Genomic DNA, 18,394 nt, shown 5'->3' with positions numbered 1-18,394 from the left:
CCAACAACGCCAGTTGGTGCTCGGCAGTGTCTTTGGCAAGGGGACTCCCTGTTGCCCAGCCTGGTTCCAGCACGCCTGCTGTTTCCGGGTAGTGTCAAGGTCACTATGCCACCAATCCGTTGTCCTGTCATCTTGCGGCCGGGTTAGCCGACTCTACGGTGCCTGCAGTTTAGGTGACTCCTATGTGGGCTGCGGGAACTGGCACTGAAGGCTGGGTCCGTAGTGCCAATGGGACATGGACCCCCTGTAGGACTGTGGGTTTCGGTAACTGCGGCCGGCTTGCGGCCTGGCTACTTTGCTTTCAATGGGTACCTTCTGCTACCCACCCGGGTTCCAGCACTGTCTGCTGGTTCTCGCCAGAGCCTTTGGCCTAGGTGCCTCCATCTCGGTATCCGAGGTCCAGCACCATCAGCTGGTCCTTGGTAGTGCTTTTTAGCACAGGTACCTTCTGCTTAGTAACCGTGGTCCAGCACCGTCAGTTGGTCCTCGGTAGTGCCATTGGCTCTTGTTCCTTCTGCTACCCATCCGGGTGCCAGCACTGTCTGCTGGTTCTCGCCACAGCCTTTGGCCTAGGTGCCTCCATCTCGGTATCCGAGGTCCAGCACCGTCAGCTGGTCCTTGGTAGTGCTTTTTAGCACAGGTACCTTCTGCTTAGTAACCGTTGTCCAGCACCGTCAGTTGGTCCTCGGTAATGCCATTGGCTCTTGTTCCTTCTGCTACCCATCCGGGTGCCAGCACTGTCTGCTGTTTCTCAGCCTTCTTGTACCTTCTGCTACATTTCCAAGATCAAGCTTTTTGAAATTGTCTTTGGTAATCCTTATTGATCTCCATGACGATGACCCTGATGATGACGACCCTGAAGACGACACCAAAGAAGACCAGAAATATGACCCTAAATAATAAGACCAAGAGGACAAAGAACATGAAGACAACCACCAAGATACAGAACAAAAGACAGAAGAACAAGAAGCAGAAGAAGCAAAAGCAGAAGAACAGAAAGCAGAAGAACATTAAGCATAAGACAAAAAATCAGCATAGAAGAAATCAAAATTATAAGCAGAAGAAGACTAAGCAGTAAATGGGGGTGAGTCCGTTCCTCCTCTTGGTGCCCCTGGAAAATGCCTGCTGCTGCAGGCCAAACTGAACGCGGACAAATCCTGTTGTAAATCTTTTGTGACAGGCAGAACGTAAGGTGTAATCTTATAACTTTTATAGATAAGTACTACAGGAATGCCTGTCACCATAAGAAAATGAAGAAAAAGAAGAATAGGAAGAAGATGAAGAAATAGCATATGAAAATTAATAATAGCTGAATAAGAAGAATATTAAGAATGGAAAAAAAAAATTAATGGGAAGAAGGTGAAGAAGAAGAAGATGAATAAGGTGAAGAAAAAGTTGATGAAAAAAATGCTACTGCTGCGGATCATGAAAGAGAAAGTGTGGGAGAAGTACAAAAGAAGGTGAAGAGCATGGAAGTTGTGAAACATACATATCTGACTAAATATAAAAAAGTTAACATAGTCAATATCTTTTTAACTCCGAACGTCTTGAAAAAAAAATTGGAATTAATGCTATGCCATGTGATTTGAATAAACCACTATGCTTTTAATGTCTCCTCCACCTCCCACAATACATTCTACATGATTCTTATTTGTTTTCAATTATGTAGAATTAGCCAACAAGGAAATGAAGGGCTTTTTTTAATTCCGATACCGGAAGTCCCATTGACTTGAATGGGACTTCCGGAATCGGCGATACCCGATATTTTTTTCGTATCGGGCGATACCATCCGATACGATATTTTTGGGTATCGAACGGTATCGCTCAACACTACTTATTACTTGTCTTCTCAAACAGATCTAAGAGACTTTTTGGACCTGCCTAAGCTTTAGGTCCCCGGTGTGACTGCAACCCCAGTACACTCCACAGTTACACCCCCGTGTATTTGGGGATCTGGTTGTTTTGCCTACATAAAGCTACAGTGACTTATTGCCCTTCACACATAGTAAAATGTTAGGAGCTTATATTCTAAGCATCTCAGGGGAAATCAGCTCACCGGATCACCGACTTCCAGGTAAGATGGTTGACACAGGGGCGGACCTACCGCCCGTGCAGACAGTGCATTGCATGGCCCCTCCAGCACCGCATGGCTAATTATGTCAAAATTCAAATTAGCCATGTGTAGTGCAATGAGGAGAGCAGCGCTCCCTCTCCCATCATTCCCCGCTCTGCCTCTGACACAGCGGGTGTGCGATGACGTCATCGCGCTCTCACTGTGTACCAGGCAGTGCAGGAGAGGAGACAGGAGCTGGGAGCAAAGCAGGCACGAGGAGAAGGTGAGGAGTGTGTTGTTGTTGTTGTTGTTGTTTTTTTTTTTTTTTTTTTTTAATCAGTGTGAGTACTGGACTGTGGGGCCATGCTGGGGGTGGGGCTATATACCATGCTAGGCTGTATCATACCATGCTGGGGAGGCTATATACCATGCTGGGGGGGGGGCTATATACCATGCTGGGCTGTATTATACCATGCTGGGGCGGGGCTATATACCATGATGGGGGGGGGGGCTATATACCATGCTGGGCTGTATTATACCATGCTGGGGGGCTATATACCATGCTGGGCTGTATTATACCATGCTGGGGGGGCTATATACCATGCTGGGCTGTATTATACCATGCTCGGGGGCTATATACCATGCTGGGCTGTATTATACCATGCTGGGGGGGCTATATACCATGCTGGGCTGTATTATACCATGCTGGGGGGGCTATATACCATGCTGGGCTGTATTATACCATGCTGGGGGGGGCTATATACCATGCTGGGGGGCTATATACCATGCTGGGGGGGCTATATACCATGCTGGGCTGTATTATACCATGCTGGGGGGCTATATACCATGCTGGGCTGTATTATACCATGCTGGGGGGGCTATATACCATGCTGGGCTGTATTATACCATGCTGGGGGGCTATATACCATTCTGGGCTGTATTATACCATGCTGGGGGGGCTATATACCTTGCTGGGCTGTATCATACCATGCTGGGGGGGCTATATACCATGCTGGACTGTGGGGTCATGCTGGGGGGGGCTGTATACCATGCTGGGGTAGCTATATACCATGCTGGGGGGCTATATACCATGCTGGGCTGTATCATGCCATGCTGGGGAGGGGCTATATACCATGATGGGGGGGGGCTATATACCATGCTGGGCTGTATTATACCATGCTGGGGGGCTATATACCATGCTGGGCTGTATTATACCATGCTGGGGGGGCTATATACCATGCTGGGCTGTATTATACCATGCTCGGGGGCTATATACCATGCTGGGCTGTATTATACCATGCTGGGGGGGCTATATACCATGCTGGGCTGTATTATACCATGCTGGGGGGGGGCTATATACCATGCTGGGGGGGGCTATATACCATGCTGGGGGGGCTATATACCATGCTGGGCTGTATCATACCATGCTGGGGGGGCTATATACCATGCTGGACTGTGGGGTCATGCTGGGGGGGGGCTGTATACCATGCTGGGGTAGCTATATACCATGCTGGGGGGCTATATACCATGCTGGGCTGTATCATGCCATGCTGGGGAGGGGCATATACCATGATGGGGGGGGGCTATATACCATGCTGGGCTGTATTATACCATGCTGGGGGGGCTATATACCATGCTGGGCTGTATTATACCATGCTGGGGGGGCTATATACCATGCTGGGGGGGACTATATACCAAGCTGGGCTGTATTATACCATGCTGGGAGGGGCTATATACCATGCTGGGCTGTATTATACCATGCTGGGCTGTATTATACCATGCTGGGGGGGCTATATACCATGCTGGGCTGTATTATACCATGCTGGGGGGGGCTATATACCATGCTGGGCTGTATTATATCATGCTGGGGGGGCTATATACCATGCTGGGCTGTATTATACCATGCTGGGGGGGGCTATATACCATGCTGGGCTGTATCATACCATGTTGAGGGGGCTATATACCATGCTGGGCTGTATTATACCATGCTGGGGGGCTATATAGCCTGCTGGGCTGTATTATACCATACTGGGAGGCTAAATACCATGTTGGGCTGTATTATACCATGCTGGGCTGTATTATACCATTCTGGGGGGCTATATACCATGCTGGGCTGTATTATACCATAGTGGGCTGGGCTATATACTATGTGGCTGTGTTATATACCATGGGGGGTACATTTTACATTATATTCTATAAGGGGAGGCTGTGTTATATAATATGGAGAGGTGGGCTGTATTATATTCTATTTGGGACTACATTATATTCTATAGGGGGCTGTATTATATTATATTCTATGGGGGCTGCATTATACTATATGAGGAGGGCTACATTGTATTCTATGGAGGGGCTACATTATACTATATAAGGGGCTGCATTATATCCTATGAGGGGGTTGCCATATATTCTATGGAGGGGCTGCATTATACTATATGGGGGGGGGCTGCATTATATTCTATGGGGGGGTTACATTATGTTCTATACAGATATTATATCCAGCCCTGCATAGCCTCAATATTAGATAATAACAAATAACTTTGTTGCCCTATGAACGGTTGGGGGGGCCCGAAAAATTTCTTGCACCGGGGCCCACTACAGTCTGTGTCCGCCCCTGGGTTGACATGTGAGGAATTTAAGCTCCCACAGAAAACTCTTAGTGAATCTGACATCAGCCGACTTTGTTTTCATCTATCTCATGGCATTTAAGGGCTTTTCCACATTTTTGAAAAGTGTGTTCTCAGCCGCTAATACACCAATAAAGTAAAAGTAAAAAAATATATATCATCCATATAATTTTTGCTGTTCTAGCTCCACATTCACATTCCACCCTGATGTTCCTTTGTTAGGCTTGCTGGAGGGGTGGCGTTCCATGTACCCCATGTGACCACTGCAGGCAATCACTGGCCTCAGGAGTATATGGCAGAGGACCGCTAGAACTGGTGATTGGGTCAGTGACTGAGTGAGCATTCTTTTTTTTAAACTTTCTTTATGTGTATTATGCAGCTGAGGGAAGATTTGTTAATAATTGGTAAAATTCCTCTAAAGCAATTTTCACATCGTGGTAGAAAATAAATCCTAGAGCAGCTGGTCACTACATCGAATTAATAACACTCCTTGCTATCCTACTGTCCAGCACCTCGACACAATTATGGCTCGAATCATCAAGACCGGCGTTGTTCATGCTAGTCTAGATGAGGGGTCGTGGTTGAGTCAGATGCTCCTGATTCAGGAAGAGGTGCACAAGATTCTTCATGAATCTGGAGTGTCTCACAAGTAGCATCCATGCGCTACGTCAGAAATCTCACTCCAGTCCCTGATGTAGAGAACAACACAACTCCTCATGAATTAGAGGATCTGTGATGTTCCCAGTCTCACCCCAGCTATGCCCATTTTTGCGGAGCTGGGAGAAACTGGCATAAAGATGCCAAAACTTGCAAAATTTAGGCCAATTCCGAGTTGCGCCTAAATTTTGCTATTTTTCATGCTTTTATGGCAGAATTCTATGATGAATGACGCCCACAGGGTTTATTCTACACATGACATTGGAACATGCATGCTGGCAATTCCTGTCTTTTTGATACTTACAGCACTGAGCTCCTAACACCGTATTTAGAGTAAGGTCCTTCATAGCGGCTGCATGAGGTAGGTAGTTTATGTTAAGTGGGTGTGCGGTTTACAAAAAAATTCACAATCATTACCAATGAACAAGGGGCCTACAACCCAACCTTTAAAGAGCTTTCTGACCTGGCTCCTAATGGCCCTAATTAGACAGCTCAAGCCAGAAATATCGGAAAAAAGTGAGTGCCGACCGCTCTTTCCCCACTCCAGCAAGCCAGGCCATATTGCAAACTATCTTTTATCTACTACACACTTACTAGTTTTCTAAAATATCATTTGAAGGGGGTTGTCTAGGCATATGATACTAATGTCTTATCTGTCTTATCCTTAGCTCTTAGCTATCCTTAAGAAAATGACCTACAGTGCCCAGCGGCTGTTCAGTTCCATTTAGTGTTAACTACTGGCCGCCACAAAAGCTAATAGCAGCAGATTTGTGGGGCTCCCAGATGTCAAACCCCCCACTAATCTGTTATGAATGAAATATCCCTGGAAAAGGCACCTTGTAGCACTAAAATACCATGGACAGGCTTAACATATGCCACTCTGCTTACCAGATCCCAAGGGTTCCCTTTGCCTTCACCCTTTAACCCCTGAATAGGGATCTGGGCTTAAACAGGGGGCCACTGGGTGGGAGAATGGAGAAAGCTGCTGTATGGTGGTGCAGGCTAGCAGGAGTGGACAAGTAATCGGGTCAGAACCAAGAGGGCAGGACAAGTACAAAATCAGAAGATGTAAGAATAGTCAGTAAAACTAGCCAAGGTCAAAACAGGAAACAAATACACTACACAGGAACAAGACAGACCGGACCAAACCAGAGGAGCACAGGGCTATATGTGACTGCTTCCAGCAGTAAGCTGGAAGCTTTAGTAATGTGTAGTGTTTTCCAATTGGCTGGAGCAGGGAGCTGATAACTCCAGCTGGACAGCACACCTCATACTGTCAGAAAAGACAACACCGCAGGTCCCGGCCACCCTAAATTAAGTGGCTGGACTGAGCCTGTGTGATCCACAGCTTCTGGTTTCCAATGTCTCTTTCTTTACCAACACCGCCTGTAGAGTGAATATGGCGGCGCCTGGCGACAGTAGCAGATGTTGCAGCAGGTCCTGGAGGAGATGTGACAGACAGACAATCAACACCCAATGCCAGGACAACCTGTCACGATCCATTTTTGGATCTGTCAGAGTCTGGACTCTCATATATAAACCTTTTCCTTTCTGGCCCTCGGGGGTTAATATGGGCTTTTGCCCCCGGTGGCCGCTGGTGTTACTACTTGTTTAGTTAGTCAGCAGGTGGTGACTACTCCCACTTCCCTTTATAAGGCCATCTGGTGCTGCAGATCACTGTTGGTAATACTGGTCATTTGCTAACCAACCTTGGTGAAGACTGGACCTACCTGGTGCAGAGGGGGTTCAGCTTATCTGGAGCAGTGGTGATGCTGCTGGATGCTGATCGGGTGCCTTACTCTGCTGCTTGGAGCATTGGCAGCAGATAAAGCTAAGTTTTGGTTTTAGTTGCTTTAACCTCGTGGTGTCTGTTTTATCTTTCCTTTCGTGTTATTGGTGCAGTTCTCTTTATTCCCTGTCTCACCTCCTGGGGAGGGGGTTGGGGGTTTAGCTCAGGGCTAAACAGGAGATAGGGACAGGTCAGGGACTTGGGCCTCACTACCCTCAAGTGTACCCCCAAGTTAAGGAAAGTCAGGGCACCCCCTTAGCCTGAGGGGCAGTTCAGGGGCCCAGGTTCCCACTACTGCCCCATGACACAACCCCTTTAAGTAGCTGCCCTGCTACTGCAGTTACTTACAGTATATGTGCAGCTACTATTGAGGTCCATTAAACATTTAGCATGTTTTTTTTTTTCTTTCTAACCTAACTAATACTTGTATTATTCTAGGAGCGAAGTGTTGAGGAAAGTCTTATTCCAAACGAGTTTTACATTGTGAAGAATAAAGGCGTTTTGGGACTTGAGTATTATGAAGAGTAAGTAAAATAGTTTTCTTTTTTTAACCCCTTACTGAAGTTGGATGTTCTGGTCTGTCCAATGTCGGCTGCCTGTGTATGGAGCTGGCTCAGAATCAGCATCTGCCTCTAACAGCAGTGATCAGAGCTCAGCTGTTAACCTTTTAAATGCTGCTGTTAATCTCCGTCAGACATTGACAGCAGCATTTAAAGGGGTTGTTCACTTTTGTTATAAGTTCATCCTTGGTTTCAGGATATTATAAAGAAACAAAACGCTCCTAGTGTCTGGCTTTGGCTGCGCTGCGAGGCAGCCATTCAATGACCTCACTGGGTTAAAGCTGGGAGACTCAGTGGTGGATTTGGAAAAGGTGAGCACAGGTCGTTTTGTTTCTTTATAATACCCTCCACCCAGGGATGAACTTGTCCTGAAAGGGAACAACCCCTTTAAGGGATTATACCGTAGCTGTAGAGAAAGACAAGGATCGCACATGCAAAAATCATACTTTAATCTAATGCCACTCGGCAAAACTTTATAAAACGGGACATGAGGCTCTTAGTGTAGCATTCTGGTCAGATGAGCACCAACCACTGCCACAGCAACAGTGCGGGCGACCTGGTGCGTCCCCATGACTCCAGGTCACATCACCCCACAGACACATCATCAAAGCAACAATGGCCACCACACAGCACCAATACTGCACAGTGCTGCACTTTTAAGGCTAGGAAATGGTTAGGGAGCCACTTAGAGGTTCACCGTGACGTGGCAGTGGGCTTCATACAGTCTGACTAGAGTGCTACATCAAGAACCTCATGTTCAGTTTTGTACATTTTTGATTAGCGGCATTAGATCAGTGTATGATTTTTGGATGTGAGGTCCATGTCTTTCTCTACATCTATGGCAATTTAAAAGGAATCTGTCAGCAGGTTTTGCTATGTTATCTGAAGGCAGCATGAGGTAAAGGTTAAAACACAGATTTCAGTGATGCTGCTCATCAATTTCCATGGCTTTGTTTGCTTGCAACGATTGTTTTAGCACCAGGAGCTTATCATTGCTGGGGCACAGCTAATCCAGTATGCCCCCTCCTGTGATAAGCAGCTCGCTGTGTATGGACATTATATATAGACAGCATGGTATGGGCGGGGTTAGCTTCCTCAGCTTTGCTTCATTGCCAAATCTAAAAACTGATTGTGCCAGAACGGCTGAACCCAGTAAACTAAGTGATATATCGTTGGATTCAGCTTCTTTTTGCCTACCTTACGCTGCTCTCAGACAAAGTAGCAAAAACCTGCTGACAGAATCCCTTTAAACAGTTTACAGCAGTAATCTGAGCTCTGATTGTTACTATTAGGCCGGGGTCACACTTGCGAGTGCAATGCGAGAAACTCAGTATTAACATCTACTTTACTGTCTTAACATTTCACCTTTAGTAAGTACACCACCCTGCTAGAAGATGATGAAAAGCTGCGCTTGTTTCCTTCTATGTAAGTATGTTGTACCCTCATTATCTGACAATGATTGTAAAGCCATGTTAATAAATAGGTTTAATAACATTAAATCTGCCGTTCTGACTCCAGGAAACCAAGTGGAAGAGCCGAGGTTATTCAGCTGATGAAGGTGATGGACATCATGCTAAAGCAAGCAGGTATCGATGAAGAAGATGTAAAACTGGAAGGGCCAACTCAGGTAAACATGGCAGACTGAAATATCATAAAGAAGATTGAAAAATTAAAAAATAAGCCTATTTGGTACCATTCGCACCCTTAAAATACAGTCTATAAAAAGTAAATTAACCTACTGTATATGTCAAGAGTTAAGAAAGTGAAAAATAATGAAATTGCCATTTTATATCATTTTCTCTCTCCCCTAAAATGCAAGTTAATGTGATCAAAATGTCACAATAAGAAAACGGCGATACATTTTGTTTTTCTACAAAGTTCTGTATTTTCTTTTTAGCCACTAAAATGTAATGTTTTATAGCAGCGTAATCATACTGATCAGAAGAATCATATTGCCAGGGCAATTTTAACACAAAATAAATACTGTAAAGATGGGAAAAAAACCAAGAGAAAACAATGGCGGAATTGTGTTTTTTCACCATTTCACGCCATTTGGATTGTTTTTCTTTTTGTCAGTACATGCTTTGGTAAAGAGAATGCTGGAATTGAAAACAATATCTTACTTATCCAAAATAAACCATCATACGGCTATGTTACTGAAAACATATCAAGGTTACAGCTTTTGGAAGAAAAGGGGGATCAAAAACACAAATGGACGATCTTGAAGGTCATGAAACATAGTTTTAGTATTATTCATAGAAAAAAGGGTTAGCTAAAAAAGGAAAACCTGTTTAATCAGGATCTCTTCCCCTTTTATAGTGAAATGTTGAGCACTTAGAGAATTCCTTGGGCATTATTGGTATATACACAGGATATGCCAGACATGTCTGATAGATGCAGGTTTCCAACTTGGCAACCCTCACGTATCTCCAAAACGTGGGTTACCTGATCCTTATCCCTCTGTGAATGGGAAGGAGAACTCTTATGCTTGACTGTTTTTGGAAAGTCCATATAAGTGACTGAAGAGAGCCATAAATGCATGACCACCTCTCCCTTCACAGTGCCCACCATAGGTTGGGGGTCAGGGGAACCCAGTTTTGGGGATAAGTAATTAATTCGATTGTACACCTGTTTTGATTAACTTGCTCCAAATTTGTAATATATATTGGGTATATGATTTATTTCCTCTCTGGTTACTTAGGTTCACAATCTGCTGGAATTGCTGAAGATAGAACAAAACATCTATAACATCGTGTTTCACGAGTTGATTCGACAGGTCAGCGTAGAGTGTGCGGAGAGAGGGGAACTACTAGCTAAGCTCAGGTCAGATCTACTGCCAACTACATGCCAGTCTCAAATGCAGTATCTGTGTTGATATTGATGATTTCATAATTACGTGCATTTTCTACCTGTAAAAGTGAACGCTGATTGACATGAGTTCCGTGACTATCTGTCTATGTTACCCTCTGATAAAGGTGCGAAACCCAATAAGAGCTTTCATTTGTGTGCAACGACAGAGGAAGAATGAGGAAGGTATTGGCAACAGAAACATAGTCATGAATCTCTCTGTAGAGGCTGGAATAATGGCATGGTCTCCCTTTATAGACTGGCTAAAGAAGGGCTGCAAAAGCTTATGTTGGCCCCCCAGGGAATGCCATATATGTACCGTATTTATCAGCTACAGACCAAGTATAGGACCAATCTACAACATTCATATTTTCTATCCCTCCCCCGCAACATGTATGACGCATCCCCCTGTAAAGCTAAAGTCATAATTTCTGAACACAGCGCTCCATAGGAAAATACAAAATATCAGCCCATTTTATAATTTAGTGTATATATATATATATATATTTTTTTTTTTTAATTTGTTTAATTTACTATATTTTAAAAAGAAAAGTGACATAGCGGTGCAACCAGGAAAGTAAGTGAGCCTTGTACACGCACTGTATGTCTGAGATTATGTCACTTCTGTGTGCTACGGATTCATTTGTGAAGTCAAATATGTTTGATTATTATTATTTGTTTTTTGTTTTTTTGCAGACAACGATATGTAATGTTGTTGAATAAGATCCCGCATCAAGTCCTTAGCCTCTACAATGACTTACTGGCTCAGCGGGCATTAGACCAAAGTCTCACCGATGAGATCATTTATTTTAAGAATTCCATAGGAGAATTAACAGAGTGAGGACTGTTATATTTTAAGGAAGGTATAAGCGTTTGATTGCCAATGGTCTGTACAGTTGGACCGCCATTGATCGTGAATGGCGCTGTAGTGCACATACATGATCACTGCACCATCTGAATATAGAAATTTACTGTCCAGTATAGAAGATATACTATGTTTGAAGATAAAGCTTCTGGATGTGGAAAACAATATCACCTTACATCAGATCAGTCACCAGTTACTAATAAAACTACATACACTATTAAATAAATATCTTAGGCTGGTTTCACACTTGCATTTTTTTGCGCTGCGTTTTTGCGCATACGTTTTTCCCCTATATTTAACATGGGTGCGCATTGTCATGCGTTTGTATGCACTGCATTTTTTTTGTAGTGTGCGCCCAGGCGCACAAAATGCAACCTGTTGCATTTTTGGTGCGTCTGACCTGTCTAAAAAAAAAAAAAAACGCATGCGCACGGAATTCACCCAAAAACAAATTAAATTCTATGGGAGCGCTGGCGTGCGCATGTTCATGCGCACGTCAGCGTTTAAAAACTCATGCGTTTTTGGGTAAAAACCATGAGCAAAAAAACAAGAAAACGCATTAAAATTGCATGATGCGTTTTTTATGCGCGTTTGCACTGCGCACGCAGCGCAAAAAAAAACCGCAAGTGTGAAAGTAGCCTTAGAAGCTGGTGTACTTACTTTGAAAATCCATGTCACAATGACATATAGAATCCTGATAAGCCTAAATCCCGGATTCATGAAATGATTAAAGTCGGAAAACGTTAAAACAATTATACTGCCATTCTAAAATGGATTTTCAAAGTAAGTAATTACTGCATCAATGCGGCGTGGCATGGAGGCGATCAGCCTGTGGCACTGCTGAGGGGTTATGGAAGCCCAGGTTGCTTTGAATTCATCAATAATTTAAGCTAAGGGAACCTCATAGCCCTTTCTTCATTTAGAGCCCCCTCTATACATCGTCTCCTTGGTGTGGGAATCATGAGCTGTACCTCCAAATGTCACTATGGGATGTTTGCCTTATAAGTTCTTTGTATTGACCTTATATACTGGGATTGTGAAAACTAATGTTGCTGCAATCTGTATAACGCTGTAATGTTGTGTGTTTCAGTGAGTTATATCAAGTACGAGAACATGACCTGCGCGTGAGCAAAGATGCAAAGCAAGCACAGGCTGAACTGGCTAAGGCCTTGAACAATGCAAAGAAGAACGCCAAGTAAGAGAGCAGCCAGCATTCAGTACATCACCTAAATATACTCTCTAAAGAAAGTCATACACAGCGTTGTCTACTGTAGCAATGGGCTCAACAATCTGAACCTGTAAAAAGCCATGTTACATCACAAGTTCTCAATGCAAGTCTACGGAAGCCAGAACGAGGCCAGAACAAGGCTCTCATAGACTTTTATTGAGCTGTGACCTCTGGCTTGCTCCATGAAACGCTGGAGCAGCCGGCAAGTCCCAAACTGTTGGAGACCGACGGAAGCGGCTGTGCTAAGAGATGAAGACGCAAGAAGATGAGTATAAGACACGGGGCAGAGGACTGAGATTTGAAGCACCAATACTAGTGGTAAAACTTTAAATCAGGTTTATGTATAAAATGTACTGTTTTGTTTTTTGTTAGTTTTTTTTTCCCCATTTTCCCTGTTCCTGATTAGGCACATTTTCAGGTTTCATTGTACAGGCACTCTTTAATGTCTCTTTAATGACTTTTTCTCATTTGGATATTCAGGTAATTTTCGGCTTTTGCCGAGATATAGGGCCTAGTTTTTATGTCATTTTTTAGCTGATATTAGGCAAAAATGTGTATTTTTCACATTTTTATGTTTTTCAGGTTTGTTTCACAACCACAAAAGATCTCTAAAAACATCTTAATTTGTGTCATCCCATCCGTAGAAACTATTTTTATATATTGGTTTTATATATTGAACACTTTTTTTGTGGGCAGGGCTAGAAAGAGATTCAGACTGGCAGTGTCTTTTTTTTAATGTATTTCACACAATGTGCCTTAGGGTCCCGTTTCACACAGCGACGCACCAGCGATCCCGACAACGATACGACCTGGTAAGGATCGCTGGTGCGTTGTCACACAGCAGCTCTTCTGAACGATTCCAGCCTGCGTCCCTGAGTTCTGTGTCGCCAACGAGGTCGCTCGTCAGCGTCAAACACAGCGATGCATGCTAGCCAGCAGGACGCTGACGATGAAAAAATGGCCCAGGACATTCGAGCACGATCAGCAATATCCCGCCCCCCCGGCGGTCGCCGCTAAGTGTCACATGTAGCGAGATCGCTGGTGAGATAGCTGTTGCGTCACAAAACCGGTGACGCATCAGCGATCGCGCTAGCGATCTCGCTATGTGAGACGGGGCCTTTAAGGCTATGTGCCCACGTATGCGGAAAAATCCTGTCAAAAAAACGGACTCCTTCCCAGAAAACGCGCATTTTTTTCTGCGCGATTTTTGCGCTGTTTTCGCGTTTTTCCCCGTGATTTTCACGTGCGGAATTCAAGCACTTTCCAAGCGATTTGAAGCATCGCTTGGAATGTGAAATTCAGGTTGGTCACACTCGTCAAACATAGTGTTTGACAAGTGTGACCAACTTTTTACTATTGAGGCTGCCTATGCGGCATCAATAGTAAAAGATAGAATGTTAAAAATAATTTTAAAAAAATTAAAAATCGTGATATTCTCACCTTCCGACGTCCTGCGCAGCATTCCCGATCCTCGCGATGCTCCCGTTCCCGGTAATGCCTTGCGAGACCTTTGACATGAGGTTTCGCATTACTGTAGCGGTCTCGCGATACGGCTACGTCATCACAGGTCCTTGCCGCAAGGCATTACTGGGAACGGGAGTTGGCGGGACGATCGGTAAGGCTGCGCGGGATGCCGGAAGGTGAATATAACCCAATTTTTTTTTTTTATTTTTTTTTTTTTTACAGGGATATGGTACCCAGGGCCTGGAGGACAGTCTCCTCTCCTCCAGACCGTGGGTACCATCCACACATGAGTTCACTTTGCGCATGGTGGGCACAGCCACATGCGGGAAGTAAGCGGATCTTATGCATTCCTATGGGTGTGGAATTGTGGCAATTCCGCAAAAAGAATGAGCATGCTGCGTTTTTTCCGCGATGCGATTCTGCTGCAGAAAAAAACGTAGCATTTGCGGAATGCCATAGGAATGCATGGAGTGCATTCAGTATGTGTTTTTTAAGCGTTTTCGCAGCAAAAACGCTTAAGAAACGCAACGTGGGCACACAGCCTAAAAGACCTCCTTTAGAGGGCATATTAATGTTTATTTTTAATGCTGATTTCTCCTGTAACTAGAGCTGGTATATTAGTCCCAGTTACAGTGGAAATGCAGCCTCCTAGGACCCAGCAGCTCCTATTCCCTCATTACACCTTGCAATCACATGACCGTGTTAATGCTTCCTAATCTGTATACACAAGTACTAGTTCAGATTGTTTATAGAGCAATGTAGAAGGCAAACATGGTAATAAAGAATTTTTATCTTGTTTGTCTGGCTGTATCTGACAATGCTTACACTGCATTGATCACATACACTGCAGGCTGCTTATACTGCATTGCATTTTACAAAATCCGTGCAGAGTAAAGTGTGGACTACTTGGACATTTATAGTCTATGGGCAGTCCATAACTCGTTAAAAATAAAAAAACCGAAATTTTTGATTGCCACTGGGGCCTTTTTAGACTTTTAAGTTCCTGTTTCAGAAAATCCATGGTCATTGTGACAAGAGGGGGAGTAGCGAGAGCCATGACATCACCTATTGGGAATGAAAGATCCTGTATTATCAGCTGTGTACAGAGATATTACCAGTCATTGCAATGATACCTCTGATGATAATGAAACTGCAGAAAACTCTTCCTGAAAAGACAGGAAGAGTGAGTCTAAAACAACCCTAGTGGTCAGCGCAAAAACTACACAATTACTGATTTAGTTTTTTTAATAAAAATTGTAATATGAAAGGAAAAAACAAAGATTGCAAAACATTATGTAAAAATACATGTAACACAAAACTGTTTCAAACAGTTGTTTTTTTTTCTTATGACACACTTTAACGATCAATTGTACACAGTTGATGAAGAACTTCCCATAAAATTATTTTTTTTTTTTACTCAACCAATGATCGTTATTCCACCAATTATATTTATCATAACTCAAGTGGACAAATGCCAGAAAAGAGAAACTAATAAATCTTGTCATCGCTATATAAACACGTTTATAGTGTAATAAAATATTTGTTGACTTGTTCAGTCTTTTAGAAGAGTACCGGGAGTTGTACGAGTTACAAAGAGGTCGCCTGGAGAAACAATTAGTTCACCTCACTGAGGAAAGAGATCTTTGGAGTTCGGCAACTTACAGATTGGCAAGAAAGGTACGGCTTGTTAGCAGACGCTGTGTATTTTATGCAAATTTACTGAATACAAGAGGTGATTGCTGCTAATTACAAAACCATCAGCATTTCAGAAGGATTATTTCTAAGGGTACCGTTACACTTAGCGACGCTCCAGCGATCCAGACAATGATATGACCTGGTAAGGATCGCTGGTGCGTCGCTGCATGATCGCTAGTAAGCTGTCAAACAGGCAGATCTACTCAACGATGCGGCGATCCGTATAACGACCTCGGCGGTCGTTGGGACCTTGTCACACAGCAGCGATTCTGACGACTCAGACCTCGATAGCGCGAGTTCTGAGTTGCCAACGAGGTCGCTCGTCATTGTTATGGTATCAAACACAGCGATGCATGCTGGCCAGCGGGACACCAACGATCAAAAAATGACCCAGGACATTCGAGCGCGATCAGCGAGATCGCAGCGGGGGGCCGGTCGCCGCTGTGTGTCACACGTAGCGGTATCGCTGCTGCATCATAAAATCGGTGACGTTTCAGCGATCTCACTAACGATCTCACTATGTGAGACGGGGCCTTTAATTTTAAAGGGAACAGGTCATCTGATTCATGCTAATCAAACCAAGGTTCAACGTGAATGAGATCCTGGCTGCGCCACTACATAAAGGTATATTTTTGTCCTGAATCGCTCTGGGGTTTAGAAAAAAACATAGTTTTCTATATATTAATTAGTTTAAGACCACCATTGGCCTATTTTAAAAAACAAAACGAGTGGAGAATAGTTTTAAAATCCAGCAGGTGCTATAAAAGTATATAAAGAGTAAAATGGATATACATAAAAGATCCAGAGAATCGGGCACTGTGTGTCCATGGTGCTTGGACATCCTTGTAATGTAGGATTGTACACCGGAGAAGAGCGGTTATTTCTTAATTCCATAACAAATCTTATTACAACCTTTGTGTTAGGTTATTGAAGAGAATCAGCTGCAGCTGGCTCGCAGGTTGTACATAAGTGAGAAGACCTGGACCAAGATTGTCCGGCATTTCATTGTCCTCCTCGCATCAAATGTAAGTTTTATAGAACATGGAGAACACACTGCCTTTAATTTTAGCAAGTAAAATCATCTGAGCAATAAGAAGAGTACCTGCATGGGGGCTTATAGCTGTCCCACGGCTGCCATGGCAAACCTTCGGCAACTTGCAGTCACTTTGTGGCTTTGGGGCAGAAGGGGTAATGAGTGTCTGGAACAGATATTTGCAGTGGCATTTAATCTGATATCGGAACCTATCTGCAACTTCTGCTAACACTGATGCTGGCTGGATGGCACAACTGACATTTGGTGGGTATAGTGTGGGCTCAGCCCTTGAGCCCGATCCATTCACCCGCACCGGCTGCATGATGTAATGGTAGTTTGTTTTGCGGGAAGAGGTTAACGTGATTTTTTTTTTTTTAAATTAATTCCCTTGTTCCAAAACTGCAGTTTTTAGAACAACCCCCCCCCCACTGTAGTTTTTTTGAGCCAAAACCAGGAGTGAATGTAAACGAGTGAGAAATACTTTATATGGACAAAAGTACCGGGACTCCTCCACATTACACGTACAGGAGATATTATGACCTCCCATTGTAAACTCATAGGTTTCACTATAGACTTGCAGCTATGACAGTCTGTTCTCTTCTGGGAATGTTTTCTACAAGATGAGTCTGTAGGAATTCTTGTCTTTTCATCCATATGGTCAAGCACTGATGTTGAAGGTGAGGCCGGGCTCACAATCTCTGCTCCAGTTCATCCCAAAGTTTTTGGATGGGGTTGACGTCAAGACTCTCTGCTGGTAGTCATGATCTTCTAAACCAGAGGTCCCCAACCTTTCTGACTTTCAGAGCCACATTCTGCTATGAAATATGGTCGCTAGCCACATCCAGCTCTGAGAGACGGTCACAAGCCACAACTCCTGCCCCACTCACAATAGTGACACCCAGAGCCCCTATTACTGGTATAATGAGAGCCAAAGTGTTTCCACTGAAATCACACCAAGGCAGTACGCCAAGCTCCAGGGTTTCTTATCTTACCCCCATTCAGAGCTGCTCTTCTGTGCAGGGCTACACACAGAAGTCACCATCTAGAGATCTACACTTAATAGCTGTTTGCTACACCTTGTGCTAATGCACCAAGCTGGCACACAACTGTGAGCACACATCAAGGGCCCGTGAGCCACACATGGCTCTCGAGCTACAGGAGGGGGACCCCTGTTCTATACCTTAGTCACCCAACCATGTCTGTACGAACCTTTAGGCTATGTTCACACTTTGCATTTTTGCAACTTTTTTCCGCAGGCAAAACCTGCTCTCTTGGCAGTAAAGAAGCTGCCTACAGAAAGCAGGTTTTGCAGCGTGTTTGCTGGGTTTTTTGCTAAGTTTTTATTGCAGCATTTTTGTTGGCTGTTGTGCATGTTGATAAAGTTTAGTGGCCCCCAAAAAGCATGATTTAATTAATATCCTTAGGTTTTTGCACCAAGAAGGCAAGAAAAACTGATACCTGCATTTTTTTTGCTGTGTTTTTGCACTTACCCATTTTTTTCCGATAGGTGAAAATACGCTGAAAGAAGTGACATACTGCAGTTTAAAAAAAAAAACAAAAAAAAAACAGGAGTTTTCCA

At 43.9% G+C, this 18,394-nt stretch overlaps 1 protein-coding gene across 4 annotated transcripts in view; it reads left to right on the top strand.

Annotated features, from left to right (window-relative positions):
- The window catches only part of AXDND1 (axonemal dynein light chain domain containing 1), a 66,423-nt gene that overhangs the window by 21,312 nt on the left and 26,717 nt on the right, over nt 1-18,394 (top strand). For all 4 annotated transcript variants that reach the window (XM_073571371.1, XM_073571373.1, XM_073571372.1 and 1 more), the window contains exons 5-12: nt 7,562-7,647; nt 9,055-9,108; nt 9,202-9,310; nt 10,385-10,506; nt 11,227-11,367; nt 12,486-12,590; nt 15,644-15,764; nt 16,706-16,807. In XM_073571371.1, the coding sequence (XP_073427472.1) occupies nt 7,562-7,647; nt 9,055-9,108; nt 9,202-9,310; nt 10,385-10,506; nt 11,227-11,367; nt 12,486-12,590; nt 15,644-15,764; nt 16,706-16,807 (840 nt within the window). The remainder of the gene's footprint in view (nt 1-7,561; nt 7,648-9,054; nt 9,109-9,201; nt 9,311-10,384; nt 10,507-11,226; nt 11,368-12,485; nt 12,591-15,643; nt 15,765-16,705; nt 16,808-18,394) is intronic.

The sequence above is a fragment of the Dendrobates tinctorius genome, unplaced genomic scaffold, assembly GCF_039654945.1.
Source record: "Dendrobates tinctorius isolate UK_male_01 unplaced genomic scaffold, ASM3965494v1 ptg000029l, whole genome shotgun sequence".
NCBI classification, from domain to species: domain Eukaryota; kingdom Metazoa; phylum Chordata; class Amphibia; order Anura; family Dendrobatidae; genus Dendrobates; species Dendrobates tinctorius.
The sequence above is the reverse complement of the archived record's forward strand: the minus strand, read 5'-3'. Positions and strand labels throughout refer to the sequence as shown.